Source organism: Augochlora pura, chromosome 2, assembly GCF_028453695.1.
Source record: "Augochlora pura isolate Apur16 chromosome 2, APUR_v2.2.1, whole genome shotgun sequence".
Classification (NCBI taxonomy): Eukaryota; Metazoa; Arthropoda; class Insecta; order Hymenoptera; family Halictidae; genus Augochlora; species Augochlora pura.
Genome location: NC_135773.1, coordinates 10,866,406 through 10,885,923, shown reverse-complemented (window position 1 = coordinate 10,885,923; position 19,518 = coordinate 10,866,406). Strand labels below are relative to the sequence as shown.

Below are 19,518 nucleotides of genomic sequence, written 5' to 3'. Positions count from 1 at the left end.
GGAAGCCGACGGAATTGACGGTCACGATTAAAATTGGCGTTCGTCGATCGCCGGAGACGCTCACCTGCGAGTCTTCCTCGGTGAATATCGCGTCGAACGCGAACATTTTCGGCGCCGCCACGGTCGGCCTGCGATCCTCCGCTGAGGAGGACTGCCCGGACGTCGGGTCAACCAGGGTCACCTGTTTCTTCCTCTTGTCCGCGTTGAAGAAACTTCCTCCATCTCCGGGTGACACTTTCAGCATGACTTTCACCTGCAAGTTGAAAAAGATAAATGTGCTTTTAAATATTCGCTTAAACAAGATTCATCATCGCAAAACTCTTCCAGGAAAGTTTGTTCCGCTTCGTTTCTCCGCTGATGTCAAGCGATAAAAAGATTTCATTGAATATTCATAATTTATTCAAATGTATTTGTATTTTAAACAGCGAAATATATATGGCATTAACAAAAAGAACGATTAAGAATTAGATAAGGATTAAAAGGTCTTCGTAAATTGCGAAAGTCTCATCGGCTTAATACCTGTTCTACTTGTCTGACCATAACCATACTATTTGCCTGATTGAAGGTCCTTCTGTTCTACTTACTTAGCTATATCTTACCCTGTTCTACTTGTTTCGCTATACGCCACACCTACTCCACTTAATTGATTAAAGCAATGAATCTGTCGTTCGACACTGAAAGCTCCGATTAGTTCAAATGACTGATCTTAAAATTACACAGAAAAGATAATAGCATCACTATATATATATATGTATTTCTAAAATGTTATCAGAAGTATGAGCAAACTAAAACTCATTTATGACATTGTATCTTCGAATTATTTTAATTTTAAAGTTATCAAAAGGAAAAAACGACGTCATTATTTTTAAGACTAGTTATTTATAAAATTAACAACTTAATCGAGAATTGAAGAATCTAGGAAGCCTCTAAAATATTCGCAATTGAACATGCTACATGTAAACTCTCGTGACTGATGATAGGAAGCTCCTTGGATGTAGGAGGATTAACTGGGCGTTGATAAGGGTCGATTCTATACAAGCGAAATTGTAAACTGGTATCCTGAACCGTCCGACGATTTCGATGGAGCAGCTTAATGTCATGTAACGAATGAAATCTTCCTTTATTCGGACAATAGCTCCATTAAAATTATCTGATGGACAGTTTCGGACAGAAGCTGGACGTCGGGTCTGAAACTACGACGGCCCACGTTAGCCCGTCCGGTTCGATGAACTCTTGCGACGACCCCTTCCACGAGATCCAAAGAAAAACTGATTCGCTCGCAAATATTACGTTCTCCGCAGAGCCAAATTGCCACGTTTGATATCGCATCGATCGGCGAACGTTATCGAGTTTCTCCACTCAAATAAATTACCTCGTTCGAAGTTCTCGTTTCTATTGACAGTTCGCGTTAAAACGAGCCGGTCTATTTTCGCGCTTACGAATTCGACGGGCTAAATGTTAAATGGCGCCGCCGTGCACGAAACAGAATCGATTTTCGGCGACTCGTTCAATTATTCGAACGTCACGAATTATTGGACAATAAGCATAATCGACACGTACGGAAACGGGCGAGGAATTAGCCGGCCGATCGCCTATCGAACTCTGATAGTCGTTACGTGAAAGGCATAGCGACGAGCAACTTTATCGAATTGCTTTCTAATTAGCATCTGATCAAATTCGGTTGAAAACCAATTCGTCTATACATGAATAAAAATATAACCGAATGGTAACATTTACGAAAATAAAAATGCATTAAAATATCCTAAAAAATGATAGAGATTTCAATAATTCTTGACGACAAAAATTGGATAGCACAAATTTAGATAGCGTAAAAATGTCATTAAGGATCCTTAAAGGCCTCTGTTAATGATTTTTAACATCATTGCAGACCTAATCTTTAAGACTTACGGAATGTCCTGCGAATATTCTACAAACATCTTGCGAAATCCTTATATTACGAAACTGGGCGTCTTAGATTTCTCTACGAAAATAAATGAATAAAATACATCTAAAATGTTTCTGTAAATAAAAACAGATCAATCATGTAATTACAAAAAGAAAAACATAATCCATAACGAGATTCGATCCATGTCAGTTCCACAATCAGTTACAAACCCCCTAAGCCAAACAATATAGTCGAAACAACGTCCAGTTTGCGTAAGAATTCTCTCGTAAATCCGAAAAGAATTCCGCTAGAAACTGTGCGTATTTTCAGCCAGGCAGATTACGAGTTTAAAAATTTAGTCCCTCGCCTTTTCGTTGCGCCACGCGGATTTTTCTGAGCTTCCTATCCAACGGTTGCGCCATGTCCGCCCTCAAAGACCGCGGTTCTTTTAAAACGGTTTACGCTTTTTTTACCAAAAATCCGCCCACCTGCGGACATCATAAGAGAACCCCGTTTGTCGTTCGAGGAGGAACATTTGGCCGCTCTGATGGCGATTTATCAACGTTACGCTCGACGTGGTAGCGGCCCCGAAGAAAGTCGACTGAAATAACCAAGCGCAAAATGGGTAGGGTAAACAACGAGCTCGGTGGCGGCGGCGGGGAAGGCCGCATCGATGCGTCGTCGTTAAAACTGCATTCGTAGTCGGGAGATCGATGTACCCTGTCGATGCTGTACCGTCGCGTCGAGTCGAGTCGAGGCGAGGCGAAATGTCGCGATGCGGGACGACGTCCGCTCGGCCGGCTGTCCAGGAAATTGCGTTCCGAGATTTCGTTCAGATTGCGGCGCACGTTCTATCTTTTGCATACGGGACGGCCGTGCCCGCGACTGCGAAAAACGGGGCGCTCCTCTTTTCCCACGATCCAGCCCCCGCCGATCTCTCCGTCGTCATTTAGATATAGCTTTCTTCTCAAGGACAAGTACACCGTGCGCGACACGGTAGTTCACCGTCGAAAGACCGAGCCCTACCGATCGAGAAATGAAATAGCTCCTTCCCCGTATTATTGGAAAAACTCCGCATATCGATTGCCCGCCCGCGCCCCTCTTCACCCCTCCCTCTTTCCGCCCCTCGAATGCACAGCGTCTAGATTCTTTCGTTCTTCTTGATTTCTCTCTTTCCTGCTCCAGCCGACGCTCCTGCATCTCGGGACGAGGCGAACTTCGGGGACTGGATATCTGTTCCGCACGGGCGGCCCTATGAATCGTGCGATGTTTCCCGGTTGTTCTCGTCTACTTGGCTCTGTCCACCTGGACCAATCAAGAATACTCGACTTTTCCTCGAGGAAGTGACGAGGGCGGCGTAACAGCGTAACGCTGCTTCAAAAGGTAAAGCTCTTTAGCGAGTTCGGACTTTCGAGATTTAAAGCGGTCGTCGCGAAAGTTTAAAGATTAATTAACCAGAGTCTTGATCGTCTTCTGACTAACTCGGCAACGAATTTGCCGTTTGTTACGGTACTTATTACTTGCGTACTGGATTCTACCTTTTCTATTTCTGTTTTGTAGTATCACGAAGAAACTCTACTCTCGTATCAGAGTATGTAGAACTTATGTTGCTGCCACTTATGGATTTGAAACCTTTTCGCTCGAAGCTATTTTAACTTGGAAGCTAAGATATTTCTTCCAATGTAAAGTTCTCAGATTTCGTATTACTTTTCTATCGCATGAACATTAAATTGAATTTACCAGCTCTTATAAATCTTACATTTTCAGCTGCTCTTTAAATGTAAAGCAATTTAATCAGATAAAATTACTGTGAAAAATTATGTAGCCGTTTTTCATGGTAACTGAGAACCGACTTTTGAATAGATAAGGTTAAGAAGTTCCGATTACAGGACTTCAGAGTCTTCTGACAGAATGAGCTAGGTATTTAATATTTGTTCCTTTCGGATCTAAATTGATCGACGTCGTGCGCTTTCGACGAGTGTATCTACCAATCTCGAAGACCAATCAGAAGAAGGTTCCATGGATCCCAGCGAGCACCAGCACGGTCTATCAATTACACGGTTTCCTCCAACGTTTCTTTTCATTTTGCACGCAATAAAGATGTCGTCGCCATTGTTACTCGCTATTTTATCACGGTTGGATTCCGTTTGGCGGTCAGAGGCGTTGATCCAACGCGCAGTTTCTCGCTTTGAACAGAGGCCCCGGCCGGTGACACCGGAAACGGGCCCCGAGCCGGAAGCCCGCCGTTAATTTCTCAACGTCCAAATGGGAATGAGCCGAGCTGTGTGCCTCATACACAACCTCCGCTGTCGTTTTCCGGACGGGCGTTAAAGTGCAGAAATGTTTTATGACGCCACCGGCCATTATCCGCCAATTTACGATCCTCTCGGTGCTCCGGGGCTCGCGTCGGTGATAACGTTTCATCAAAAATCGCGATCCACCGTCCCCTAAACCTATCTTCAAATACGTGATAAGATTTCCAGATGTAATTGCCTCGCTGTTTCACGAGCAGCAGATTTCTATCTGCGGAAACACGCCTGCTGTTGTTCGTCGTACACTTCGATTTGTTCTTCTCATTTATTCCGGAGAAAAGAGATTAACCCTTTGCACTTCAGGCCTTTTTCAGCCTAGATCTAAAATAGCTATTTTCACCAGCTGCATTTCCATTTTATATATGAAGTAAAATATGTTATTATTTATTTATACTAGGAATTATATATTATTATTATTACAATTTGGATCGAAGAGAATTTAGACGATATTGTACAATAGTTGCGCGGTTTAACAACTTGTTAATCTACTACTACGACAACTTATAAATACAACTTTCAACTTCGCACGACTTATTTCAACGCGTACGCCACCACGACACTCTACTTTATACAACTTCATTTTGCGGCTCTTTCGCAACGACTTTTAAACAAGAATGAACCTCGTTTCAACCTCGACTCGACCTTTTATATGTACCTGCCTCCTTTTCCCAAATTTCCACTAACCCCAGATGTGGGCATTCGCGTCGCCGATGAGCTGAGGATCCATCCGTACTCGCAGCTCGGGGTAGGTCAACGCCGCTTTCACTTTTTTTTTACAATTACACAACTTTGCGCTAATGTCCTTAAGCCAACTCTTAGAATTATCTATCAGTTGCCGAAATATACCACATGTAACTTAGTATAATTTATAAATATGAAATTGAGTCTAGTGGATCGCAAATCTGTTATGCGTTTAACAAACTTTTAAATAGACGGATCTTTAATAATGTCAAAATTATTTTGGAAATGATATAACGATTTTCATTGGCGCCACAGAGGTGCCACTCGAGTGCTAAGGGTTAAGAGTTCTTCGATAATGTATGAGAAGTTTGTGAACAAGCAATTTCGTCTTGAGCAGCTTGTCTATCACTCTGGTATTCTTTTAAAGTGGAAACAAACTAACGTTACGTCATCGAAATCATGTGACGTGATTCTTCTAAGAGAATTGAAGCAAAATGCACAGGCTCAGGCTCTTCGAATGTCACATTATTTCACGTGTTGTAGCATTAGTATGTTTCTAACTTTATCGTATTGTAAAGACGATTGCCATCAGTAATTAAACTGTAATATTCATGGAATTAATTCAACATTAATAATTCGGTTGTTTTGATCAAAATCTGTATGAAGCTCTGAAATATATGAAAATCTTTATTTTACAAAATTTTATTCATCGTATATTATTTTAAATGCATATGCATCAGCATGCAATTGATGATTCTATCCGAGTATTCTTAAAGAAAGTCGTCAACTATATAGAGTATAATAGTATTTTATAGTCTAATTAGGTACTGGTTTATGTAGTACAATATAGTTTGCACTGGACTGCGGCTTTTATGCATTTATGACAGAAATAATTGGCAGAAATATAAAATGGTGAAGACATTCGAGGAATTTAATAATTTCATTACGTTACTTCCAACTTATCAAAATCGTTAAAAGAAACAATTTACTTTTATTCAATATCTATTTCTTTTCTGAAAAGATCTACTTTACACAAAGATCCGCAGTTTAATTACAGCACAAATCCAAGGCTGCAGTCGTAACAAATTAGCGTGACAATATAAGCGATTGCTGCGCGCGGTCTACAGTCAGGTGTAAGTGCGTCGAGTGTAATGAGGGAGCAACGACTAATAATGAGATTGATAGAGGTCCCCGGTGTACCGCTGCGCGTTCAGTTTCTAAAGCAGACCGTTCCCCGATTCCCGACACTCTGCTCGCAATTAATAACCACACCATTTGATGCCCGGCGATCAGAGAGCGTCCGCAACAATGCGATATTCAAGTTCAGGCAGCCGGGACACAAACAAAAACAGATCCTTTCCAGCCGATCGGCTCGACGCAAATAACCAGAATTAATCGAACCGAGCGACGCAGTCTCTCGGCAACAGTTCCGCTATAAGAGGCGAAACAGCCCCGGGGGGATTCAACTTCGACGACGAATGTCATCAAAGCGATTGCCGGGAGACGACGACGGTGGCGGCGGCGACGACGACGACGGCGGCGGCGGCGGCGCGGGGTTCTCGGCTTCGGGCTCTGGGCTCTGAGCTCTGGGCTCTTTGCGCCGAGATTACTCGACGATCGCGGATAATCTAAATAATCATCGTCTGGAGGGAAAATGTGATTCCTTCGTGGCAACCCCTTCGTTAAAACGGTAGTAACGTCATCGACGGGTGCCCCGGGGCGGTCCCGAAGTTGATCGACTTCAGGCATTAACCGCCCTCTGTCTTGTGTCACTCTGCACGCCGGGATTGATAAGGAACTTCCTTGAGGCAGTCGCCGTTGCAGACGCAGGGTGCTTCGTCGGTGAGAAAGTACAATGCTTTTATTTCTGTTCCGTTCCGTTTCAGCGATTTCAATACTCGCGCAGATCGCAGACTGCAACTTTCGACTCTTCGCGCGACGAACCCTTTTCGTCGTTAATGTCTTACCTAATAGAACGAGACGATACTTATCTCTCGCGTGTATTTATTTATTTTTATTCCAATATTTTTGTCACACAAAAATCAAATGGTTCGATTTAAAAGAAATAGATAATATTCGTATTTAGCAGTAAATGTAGGGAAATTTTTCTCTCGAGCTTCAGTCGTTGCAGCGCAAAGAGTTGAGAAACAATCGTACGAGCTTATAGTGAACTAATCAGGTTTTTGAATATTTTGTTCAGATTCTAATAGTTAAGTGTTAAAGTGTTTTACTTCTATTGTCATCGATTAAGTTCTCAATTATAAATTCAATGAAGTATTCAGATATTTTATACTTGTTACTAAATTATTTCATTCCTGTTTCGTCTGGTGAAGTATGCCAATGCTTTATTCTTATTTCCACCAGTTCAGTATTAACACTGTATGCATTAATGTTTACAAAAATGTAATTTATCGTGCTTAGAATTGTTTATAATTATATTTAATCACTGCTTTCAACATGTATTTCAGACGCTCCTTTCAAACAGATTAGCCTGATAAAACGACCTAGAGTATAACTGTACTAACGCTAGCTAATTATTTCTTTCATGATCGCTGAAATTGTGGAAATATTTCTATGAGCACTGTTTTGATAAACCCCTTTATACGAACATAAATTAAAATAAAAATCGGACAAAAGTTTCCTTAAATCCCGCCTGGCCATCCTTACAGAACGATATCAATTGATCGCGTTTAAGACTCGGCAGCTCTGGTGTTAACGTTTATCAATCATGCGTCGCGCATCGGCGTATTTGCCCGACAAAGTGTAACCGATCAGATTTCCGTCGGCCCGTAGTTAGAGCCCGGAACTATCGCCATTTACCATATCCAGACAACCGCGGCATTGTGTAAAAAAAGGGCTATCGTTAGCGGCACGAGCGCGGAACGTAATCGATTTTCGAGGTGTAACGGCGTTCGCGGCGATAATCAAATTCCCAGCAGCAGTTTTTTCGATTGGACGGCCGGAGCCGGCGATAAAGGGACACGCCGCTCGTTTGCGCAAATTCGATAATCCTTTGGATTTTTCATCGGCGACGACGGTGCTCGGGCCTGAAATGGGCAACGATTCGATTCCATCCGAGTAAACGAATGATCGTCGGCGAGAGAACGATGACGTACGAGTGTTGGCTGCGAGCGCGAAAGAGATTTCTCTTAATCCAAAGATTACACAGCCGTCATGCAGTCGGCAGACTTTACAGAACGACAAAGAGAAACAGAGACCGGGAGAGATCGAGCGAGAGAGAGAGAGAGAGAGAGAGAGAGAGAGGGGGAGAGGGAGGGTGCCAGATGGATAGCCTGATCCTTTAATTACACATTTCATCCGGCGCTGCAACCTGTACTGCATTGCTGCGCCAGGTAAGCGCATGTATGCATGCAGGAGACAGTGAAGGTAACTATGCACATTACGACGACATAAGTGCGACGGACATTTTTATCTAACCTGAGCATATGCCCAGCCAGCATTTCTAGTCAACATTGTAACTCCCATTAATATTGTAACAGGCCTCCCGAAATTAATTTATTACTGTCTTTGGCGTACATTTCATAATTGGTCTGCGGATCTTTAAGTAACTAACTGTTTGTTATGTTTCCAACAGATCACAACGAGTAAAATCTGTAACAACGTTATCATTAATTAATGCGAAGATATTAATTTTTAACACTAATCTATCTACCAAATTCTTCGTTTCATGAAATGAAATTTTTAATTCAATCATAGATTATAACAAAAAGGGGAAAAAGTTGGAATAAGACTAGTCTTTTTTATAGAACACTCATTCGTGATTTTTAACGTGTCGATGACATTTTGAGCATACACGCGAATTATAGATATCCTCAAAACGCATTGTTTAAATTTTCAAGTTCTTTAGTCCAGTTTAGAAAAAAACGATATCCTCTTAAATGTATACAAATACTGATTGCAGCTACCGCAAGCATATAATGCACTGTCAGATAAGCCTAATTTTCTCGCATTCATATCATTCAGACTGCTCGCGCAAAGTTCAAATCCGTCGAGCATTGGAAGCGGGCACGGGTTGACGCAAGCCAGAGAGAGAAAGCGGCGATAGTTTGCGAAAGCCGGCATCCTAAGCGCACAGTCACAGTTCAATAATAATTAGACTAAATATGCCGGCGGCGTCGCCGGGAGGGGGCGGGCCCGGAAGTTTCAGATTTACCAGCCGCGGAATTGGAAACTTAACCCACATCGAAGTTAGATCGACTTACAGTCAAACGTTAAACCGGTTATTATGCGGTCCCGAACGCGGCCGGAGATAAAGCCTTTGATAGCGCGATACCTTGGCCCTTTGATTCATCGGGCTGGAATTTACGCGCGCGCGCCCTCCTCGCCACGAGGCTGCCGTACGTACCGGCTACCGGCTACCGGCTACCGGCGCGCACGGAAAGGACAAACGGTTATCTATCCCACGGCAAAGATCTATCTAAATACTCGGCCCAGGGGCGAATCGACCGAGGGTGAAAGTCGACGAGTGCCCAGGAATTCCTGGTATCGAGACCTCCGGGCGATTCGAACGAAATTTGCGTCGCGAAATGGGTCAGGGGTGGTCCACACCCTTCCTGTGGGGCGACAAATCTGATTTTCGGGCGGACCCCGAGAACGTAATCCTCTTCGACGATGAAATACGTGAAACCGTGTAATTCGGGTGCCGAGGGGACTTCGACCTCGATCTTATCTGACCCCGCGGTACAACTTTTAATACACCAATCATACCGGCCGACAAATAACAACTTTCTTCTTGTGTTTCGATAACCAGCAGCTGGTTGTTTCCTATCTTAATTGGCCGAGCAATTTGTTTTCCTACCACCTTCAGTTTAAGAAAAGTACTTTATGATTTAAGTGTAAACGAAATACAAATGATGTTTGTGTGGAAGATTTTATAGGCTCTTCTAAATACTGTGGTGTTTTATGACATTATTATTTTTATATTCACATTGAAGCAAAATCTATATTATTAGATATTATAAATCTATATTATCTATAGTATAAATCTACATAATCTATATTATTAAATATTATATAAAATATTCACTTACATCCTTTAAAATAGTAAAATTTGATGGTGCATTTAGTTTTACTGCTCCATATTTCAAACATGATAATTCAACTCTTCTATTCAATTTTACAGAAACTGCAAGGTAATTCAATTATATTTGTAATAATAGAACTCAATTCTATTATAAATTCGTAAATTGTAAAAATTATAAAAATTGTAAGTATTCAATTATAATAACAGAATCCTACTCAATTATGCTGGAATTGATTAAATGAAAGCTAACTGTTCCTATTCATTATTCTATCAAGATAGAAATAAGACGAGAGTTATATTAAATTCTATTATTTAATCAGCTACACCTTAAATAAATAAATTGCAATCTGATTATAAGTTACTTAGAATCATACCTCACCACAAGAATTATTTTAACTTGACTCAAAACTGTCTAGCGATCAATAGTTTCAAATTCTGTTTAACAATTAACAGCAAAAATGATACATAAATATTTTAATTATATAATTGTATATAATTGCATATAATCGTATATAAATTATATTTGTATTATATATAAATTAAAATAATTTGTGTCCAAGACAGATTTGCGAAAATCATCTCGTCCTGCTATCTCACTTGGTCAAAAAAGTCGTCGTCCGCTAAAGGTTAATCAAGTATTCCATTATCGGAACGAACGCCACACGTACCCCGCCGACATTCCTTTCCCCACGGAAAGCTATTAACAGCAAAGTAACCCCGATAAGCACACCCGCGAAAGAAATCATAAAACAAGAGGTCGAACTAATTTCCCCGTTTATACACTTCGCAGTCCAAATCGAGTAAACTCATACATTTAACGACCGACTTTAATGATCGCTCTGCCACCTTAAGATCCCATAAAAACGACTTTCTTCACGAAACCAACCCTCCGTTCGCACCTCCCCTGTGTTCACTTTCGATTCGCCCGAAACTCGACGTTCCCCGCCAGGAATTCCAGGGTCTCCTCCCAATTAAAAATCGCCTAGCCGCGATCACGCGACCCGAAACATCCGCGCCCGTGTTTCCGGCATCGTCGGTATGTTTCTTATCTCGCGGCGGCGCGGAATTTCCAGGATTTAGTAGGCGGCCACGACGTTTCGCCGTACCTGGGATAACGCAATACTTCCGCTGTCGTCTCGCTGACTATACGTAAGCAGTAATGGGATCAAGCATTTCGCTAAGTACGGTCGGTGCCGTATCAGTGTCCATATTTTCGTGGAATTCAGTGGGAGTATCAGTTAAGAAGCTTTGTAACGCCGTTTATACGTTTAACAATTGTTCAGGTAACCAATTACTACTTCTCAGTCTTCGTGACAGGATGGAGATGTAATTACGATTTTTAACAATTAAGGGAAAGCATTTTCATTGCAATTGAAAACYTAGTTTCATTCTACGAAGCATTCATCCCATTTTCTTGCATTCTATTAGGTTGGTGCATATGAAATGTCGGATTTCTAARCGAGKATATAAAACTGCATATCTTTTTTCAAAAGCTATTTGATTTAATCTAAATRTGCCCCATTTGTTTCAATACACTTTTCCCAACGCCAGTTTAATTCATAAATGTCTGTCTTCTAGATATTCTGATTTTTYKGATCAATAAACTGTAGTATGGAATTTTTCAGACTGTCTCCATTTACATACTGTTTAGCCCACAAAAACTACGCATACGTCGTACAAAACAATTGCGAAATTAAATGAAGTAAAATATACAATTTTATAAAATATAGATCTTTCGCCTAGCGACTTTCRCTATTTTAAACATTCAGGACAGTTTTTACGGGCTAAATAGTATATAAATGGAGACACTCTGAAATATTCCATATCAGAGTTTATTAATTCGAAAGATCAGAATTTGTTTAAGACAGGCATTTCTGTATTGATATCTTGTTGRAAAGGGTGTAGTAAAGCAAACGGGGCATATTTTGATTAAATCAACAGCTTTTGAAAAAAGATATACAGTTTTATATATTTACGTAAACATCCGACATTTCATATGCACCAACCTAGTAAAAAGCTGCGCATGACATAAATGTATAAAGATCCACAGTTTAATCATTACAATGTCGTTCCGCGCACTTTGAAAATTACTTTAGTAGAAGTTCAAAGTTTCAAATGCGAACTTGTATTTCAGTCATATTACTTTTCGCTGCTGGTATCATTCTCATCTATTTCTGTGCTCGAAAAATACAGATCACTATAAATTTCAACAGTAACATGGAAACTACGACACAACGAAATTGTAGTACAAAAATAAAGTACTAAGGTACTAAGGTAAACTAAGGTACACTAAACTGCGCCGAGATAAGTGCATTAACTCATCTGTTGAAAAATAGGGATTAATGTTTATGAGATGTTCTAACACAATCATTGATCATCTCCGAGCGAGTAGATTCAATGAAAGGATCTTTTTGCGCCGGCTCAGACATAGCATCGTGAATGGATATTGAACTTGATAGGATCGCTGCTGGGTGTAAGTTGCTCGGCCGAAGTCCAAGGGGTGGGACAAAGGGAGTCGTGACCGGCTCGGTTAAGGTTGTCAGTCAAGCAGCGATAGGCGGGCAGGCCAGAAGCGTGCCGCACGCTAGTAGAGCTAGACCAAGAGCCGGAGCAGCAACGGCTTATACACAACGGCGTGACGTAGTAATGGCGGTATAATAGCGGCGAAGGGGTTGGGGAGGACAGCGGGGGGGAGGGGGGGGGGGATTGCTTTGGGGGGTACATGTTATGCGCTTAATATCGCCGGCGCGGCGTCTAGCTGCGCGGAAAGGAACAACTTGAAATGCTCGGTTTACTTAGTTACACCCGGTTACCGGCTCCAACCTGTTCGTCCCCTCCGGGCAAAGCCTGGCAGCTATCCTGCTCTTTGAAACCAAGCTGGAAACTTTCGAACGAATTTGCCTTTGATTTAATTGCCGCGGTATCGAGGGAGGAGATTCCGGTGACGCCGAAAAGTCACCGGGGAGAGGGAGGGGGAGAGGGATGAGCCCGCGAGACGGCGGAATCCTCGAACTCCTCCGCGATCATCGACGCCCGGAACGTAACCGATGTTAATTGCCTGCCGATTTCGCGGTCGGCGACGCGCACGAAAAATATCACTCGGCGATAATCCGGGATTCGGGGCGAGATAAACGGCCGTGTGCCTGTCCTCCGGGTGCTAAGCCGTCGGGATTATGGCAGTCCAAACACGAGGAGAACAGCTTGACGGCGGCTGCGAATTATGAGTGTCATCAATCCCTCGCGTTCCACCCCCGCCCGGCTCGCTCAGACTGCCGCTGTCTGTGCGCCGCAAGAATCCCTGCCTCCGGGCGAATCGGAAAAACTTGGAACTTGTTTTGATTTATGCGGATTAACCAGCCGGGGCGGACGGAATAGTCGGGATAGATAAAGTAGCCGGGATGGAAGAAACAGATAAAATAAGTGAAATAAACGAAACCGGGAGGGAGCAGCGGTTGCAGCTGAAGTGGATGGAAAAGTTTCACCTTCCCGCCAGATTGTTTGACGCTGAAGTTGTTTGACGCCGTTGCTCCCATTCTGAAGTTGGACCACGGCTTGATGTCTGCGGGTAGACAGCCCGCCCCGGCGGCCGGGATTGCGCGCCTTAAAAATTTTCTGGTTTGCTGCGAATTCTGTTACGCGCGGTTTTGCATTCCGACTTCCATGTTGTCTAACCCGCGCAGCTGGCTCGCGGGAAATTTCCATTGTCCGCCTCGCTTCCGGTCCATCGGCTTTACCTCGCGGGAAAAGCGAATTCGAGTCACGGGAGTGGGAACGCGTTTATTAGCTATATTATTAAGAACGGTGTTCAAAGGAAAGCAAATATTGAAGACGAGAAGTGTCTTCTTTCATTTTTGCTCGCTCAGGTACACCGTTTCCGGCCGCTGAAATACGGTTCCTCCGCAGCACTCGAGTTTCAATTTTCTACTCTGTCAACAGCCGAGACATTAAATGTCGTAATTGTAGAAATAAACCGTGGCCGCGGCGGAGAGAGCGTCTACGTCTGCGATGCGCAGAGAAAACAGAAAGTGTTCGAAGGTGCTCAGGGAAAAGGGAATCCAACGCGGTTGTTATTATTGGGAACGTTACCAGATATTGCTCTTCGATCGTGCGTGGCTCTTTTATTATTTTCGTTTCCGCGGCAATCTCCTCCCCGCCGGACGGGCTTTCGCTCGCAACAGAAAAATGCCCCCCCCCCCCCCCCCCCCCCTCCCCGCCGCCGCGTCGGAACGGAAGCGGAAGAGGGCGCGAGGTAAGAAATAGAAAGAAATTGGTTTTCAAAGGTAAACTAATTCCGAGCCACTTCGTACCGACGAGAAGTCGACCTCTCCGCGCGGCCGCCCTTCCGTTCCATTGCAGACCATAGCTTTATTTGCCCCGTGCCCCGTTCGTTTCATTCTCATTTCTTGCGCCGAACTCCGCTGACCTAATTTCGCATTAGGAAAGGACCATCGGCCACGCCTGCGATCATCGTCTGGCTCGGCGAACGAATCAACGGATCACGGCCGTTCTCCCAATCCTGAATGCAAATGAAAGTGGAGCCGAGGATCCTTTGAAGGACCCTCTCAGCCTTTGAGCATAATGGCGCGCGCGCGCGCGCAGGGGGGCCATTAAGGCTTCGCTTGCTTGCTTGCTTGCTCGTTCCACGACGGAATTTTTCGTCGTCGGTTCTCGCGAAATAATCAAGACGGGACGGCTCGGTCGCCGTGACCCTGGGATTTCTTGTATCCTCCGCGGGCATCGGCCTGCGACGTCGTTGTCGTTGTCGTTGACGTCGCCGAGGGATAGACAGGCGAAACGCATCCCTCGATAAATGTTTCCGCGAGTCAAGCGCCGGTTTTATTGCCGCGACGGGGAGATGGAGACACATTGTTGTCAAAGTCAGGAACGTCGATTCCTCTGTTCCCGAATCTTCCTTTTATATTAAGCTTCCGTTCCGTCAAACACGCCTCAGTGGGGATATTATTTCTTACGATATTAATACGATCGTCGGGACACGTAAGCGGCTGGAGATGTTAGCTCCAGAAAAACATCCCAGCGACGAAAAACCTGTCGATTAACAGCCGACATTAACATTCGACGGATGCACACCCGATGCTGGGACCTCCAAACATCGAATCTGAGGTGACTATATTGTTTTGTAAAAATTATTGGAGCTACCGTTGTCGGATAATGTAAAATAAGCCACCTCTGGTTCATCTAAATTCAACGGGATGATTGTTGAATTGGAAATCGAGTTAAGTATTATATATGTATGCAATATCTGAATATGAAGTTTATTAACGTTCATAGAATGATGAATATGAATTCAAAAATTACAATTTTATTAAAACTGCAGGAAATAGAAACGTGGAATACATTCAACGCGTTTAAACTCGTCGAGAAATATATTCTCAAACAATGCTTGGCTCTTTTAATTAAAAATTTTAAATCCATTTCGTAACCATCTCCCATTTATTTTCTTTAATAAACGGCATATGGAAAAGAAAATTTTTTACGAACCTAACGTTTCGTAACAGCGCGATATTTCCAGTGCTCCATTATTCCGCCACACTTGATCCTGTTTCTCTGAATAATTCGATAAGCGGATACAATGAAACCGATTGAAGGGTGCCGTTGTCACTACCCGGAAATTTTTTCATCAGTTTTCGTATCTCATGCAGGCCAACTGTCCCGATGCCGTAATCCCTCGTAATTTCGACGTCGAGTAGTCTAGTCGGGGTGGGTGACGTCCCGACGATTGGCTACACCTTCAAACGCCGGGAGAACCAAGCGCACGTCCTATAGCCGGGAATGTAAATTGCTCGCGTCTGCTTGAAGCCATGAGGCAATAAATCTCGACGGCGAAGACGCGACGATTGCCGTCTACCGAGCGGGGATAAAGTTCCGAATCACGTGTCAGGATTAAAGGGCAGCGAAACTTCCGATGATCCACAGTTCTTTTCGATCAATATTATCGCCGTCGACGTCGATCCTGACATTGTCGAAAGTCTGTCTGACGACAGTGCAAGAATTATAAATTAGTACCAGTTACCCTGGTTTGGCCAATTACTGCGCCCTGCGTTTATTCGCGAGCATAATTAACTTTGCACTCGTCGGAGGAGACTTATTAAATGTTCTTATTTAAACTCTGTTCATTATATGTTTCTTAAAATTGTACATGCAAAAGGCGGGAATTATTAAACGAGCTAAAGTCAATGTTTAGAAAAATAAATTGTTCTTAATCTGATATAATTTCAACTTCTTAGCCACTAAGGAAAAGATGTTTAACTCTCAAGAAGTTTACTGTATTGGTAAAACGTACTAAGATTACAGGAAAACAAAATAATGATAGAAAATGATTAAATAAATTCCTTCATCTATACCTTTACAAAAATAACGAAAAATCTAAATAAATGCCGTCTATGAATCATTATAAGGCAACACAGATTGCATAGTTAATTTTTGGACTCGTTAAAAAATAATTTGTAACAGACGTTTGGTTTGCTGTAAGTGGATACTATTTTTTAGATTTTTAATACTGAAGATGATCAAAATTTTTTTTGGAAATAATGTGACCTCTGTTGCGAAATTATAACTCATAGGTGAACTGTACTGAAGTGCTAATGAACGTAGCTTTAATTGTTAATAATTATCCAGTAAAGAAACATTATCGTCGGAAATAAAGTGAAACAGTTCAAACGACTTACTTCTCTTCTCGCTTCGAATAAAATTAGTAACATAATAAAATTGATAATAATAATAATAAACTTTAAAAATAAGAGTAATAAAACTAACGTCGTTGCTAACCATCTAGCCGCAAATGATACGAAAACCTCTAAAAAGAGCGAACCTACGTATTTCTCCTCGTTTCTACGAAATGCGGCAGCGGTCCTCGTAATGCACTGAACTATTACTCAGTGTCTATTAGCATGTCTACTAGCAGAAATAACAGAGCATCAGCGAACCATCAAACTATTCATAACGACACGAAAGAGTTCGCGCTGCCTGTGGGATTGTTGCAGGTCGCGCGCGCGCACACACACCGACTGTCTTTCCCGTGCACCGAAAACTATCGTCGACGCGAACGCCAGTTCGGTTTCGTCCGTTACGACTGTTCGTCACGAAGCCCCGTTCCTCGATATGAACACCGAAAATTACGAGTTGACGGGAAAGTTCGAGCTTTATCTCGGATTTTAGCACATCGATCTTCAGATTGGCGTCGACGGTGGAGGGGAGGGGCGAGTGCCGGTAAAGTGGCACTGTATTGCAGAAATGCCGTGCAATTACTCGCGACGACAACAATTACGCGGCGTTTCTTACGGCGGGTTGTCACGCCACGCCGATATTATTACCAACTGTCGTTCTTGGCTTTCTTGTTAAAACGCGGGAAACGGCTCGCGGCGTGGTTCGCGGCGTTGTTAAAAATCACTCGCCGTGGCGAGCGTCGTCGCCCCACCCTTATATACCCCCGCCGTTCCCGTTTCAATCTCGTACCGTTAAGCATTCGAGCGGCGTCGATCGCGAAAATTGGCGTTGTCGGCCGTTCTGGTCTTTGATTATTCACTTCTCTTGGTGAAACGTCGCTAGAAATATGCCCGAGTCGGTTAGAACGATAATTACACGGTCGCGTAAACGGCCGAGTGTCACGCGAATTCAGCCTCGCTCGATACTGTTCGAACTCTTTCTCTCTGCTTTTCTCGACGCTCGAAGGAAGCTCCTTCCAGAAAGCTGCTGTATGATGCGAGCGACATGGCTAGATTACGGATCTTTATGCGAATGTTCAGTTTACGATAATAGAATTAGAGAACAGTTTTCTTCGTTAACCAAAAGGTTCTAAGGTAACTTACTGTAGCAAGAAAATAGAAGTGTTACTGAGCCTTGCTAACCTCTTGGCTTTACTTTATTTTCAAAGAATATACTGGTATATTATAATATACTATTATATTATACTATAATATACTATAATATACTATTACATTATACTATAATATACTATAATATACTATTATATTATACTATAATATACTATAATATACTATTATATTATACTATAATGTACTATTATATTATACTATAATATACTGTATCGATGAAAAATATAGGACGATTCTCACTAACCCATTCATTTTAACACCCTCGTACAAGTAGGATAAATACATATCTTTTATTGGCAGAAATAATACCATCCTATTAGCCCGATTTGCAGGAAACGAAGACCTCGAGCCTGGTCTGTGACTCTAGTTACCGTCTCGCGTCTTCGTGGTCTCCTCCTAGCCTTTTTCATTTTGTTGTCATTCCAGGTTTCTGATTATTATTGACTAAGTTACGCGCTGTACAAGAGGCGTGATTAGGAAAGCAGGCGACAGATCCCCCTTGCTCCTCGCGTCTATTAGTTTATTGGTCTTCTCGTCTATCAATAGATGTGGGTTTCGGGAGGTCATAGCCAAGTGGGAGCTACGATCGTGCAGGTCAGACGGAGCGAATTGGATACCCCTTTGCTCCACGATAGAAATTGTGCCATCTATTCAGCAACAGACAGTATGTATATTTGTGTCTTCGTTTATTTCGCACAGGCATTGCAGACTATGGCTCGGTCCAGCTCGTTGACCTAATGTCCAGGCAGCTGACTTTTGCTTTGTTCACGTCAGCAGAGGCAACGATCTAATATCTCGCTATCTGGCACGTTATGCTTACTCGTATTGTGTAACTTCTTGTAAATTGTAACAACTTCTATATTATCCAGAAAGATTAGGAAAATTGCAAGAGATAACTTTTGAATCGAATCAGCGACCTATTATTCAACTTTTAATTGTAAGTCTAAATATCAATAATACTAAATCAATAACTCTAAATATCACAAAATAAATCAAAAATATCATCATTAGAAAATTGAAATCACTGTTGTGGTATTTTAAGAACATCCATCTTTTATCTCGAAAAAAATTAAATTTAAATGAAATGTTTGATATGTTCTATACGATAGATAGAAAGGTAATTATGCCTGGAAATAAATTAACGGCACAGTGAGCGGCTACCCCACAGTAACTGGCTCCATTACGCTGCACAGCCGCGTAGGAAAGGTGCGCGTTACTGCGACATCACATCCGAGGACGGTGGTCTGGTCCCTCGGACGAACGCGCGCCGCCGGGTCAGAGGTCAGTTTGGCGAGAAAAAAATTACTTTAGCCCTCGTTGCCACGATACGCTTAGCATATTCATGCGTCGGCTATCTAGAGTTTTCCGGTGTCTGACCACCGCCGCGTCGCCCAGCACTGCCCACACACTGCCACCCTCTACATATTCATAAACGAATCGCGATGCACGGGCCAACGCGGGCCAACGCGGGCACGGTCTAAGGAGAGATAAAAAAAAGCGGCGCGTGTACCCGCGGTTGAAACGCGCGCGGCGTCGGGTCGAGCACACCGGATCCGATCCGTCGAATCGACGCGCTCTCTCAATCGAATCGCCGTTAATTGCTCGCCGTCAGCACCGCTGAAATTTTTTCGCGTACGCTCGAATCGCCGGCGCGGCGGCCCGCGACGCCGCGAGCAATGTTGTTCCGCCCGCGGTTATCGCGGAACCCGCTCGCGGATTCTGGTCACCGGGGATGCTTGGTTT

General features: G+C 43.0%; 1 protein-coding gene across 1 annotated transcript in view; it reads right to left on the bottom strand.

Annotated features, from left to right (window-relative positions):
* The window catches only part of LOC144475308 (uncharacterized), a 459,016-nt gene that overhangs the window by 65,514 nt on the left and 373,984 nt on the right, over positions 1 to 19,518 (bottom strand). Inside the window, exon 6 of the mRNA XM_078191079.1 lies at positions 65 to 253. Within this exon, the coding sequence (XP_078047205.1) occupies positions 65 to 253 (189 nt within the window). The remainder of the gene's footprint in view (positions 1 to 64; positions 254 to 19,518) is intronic.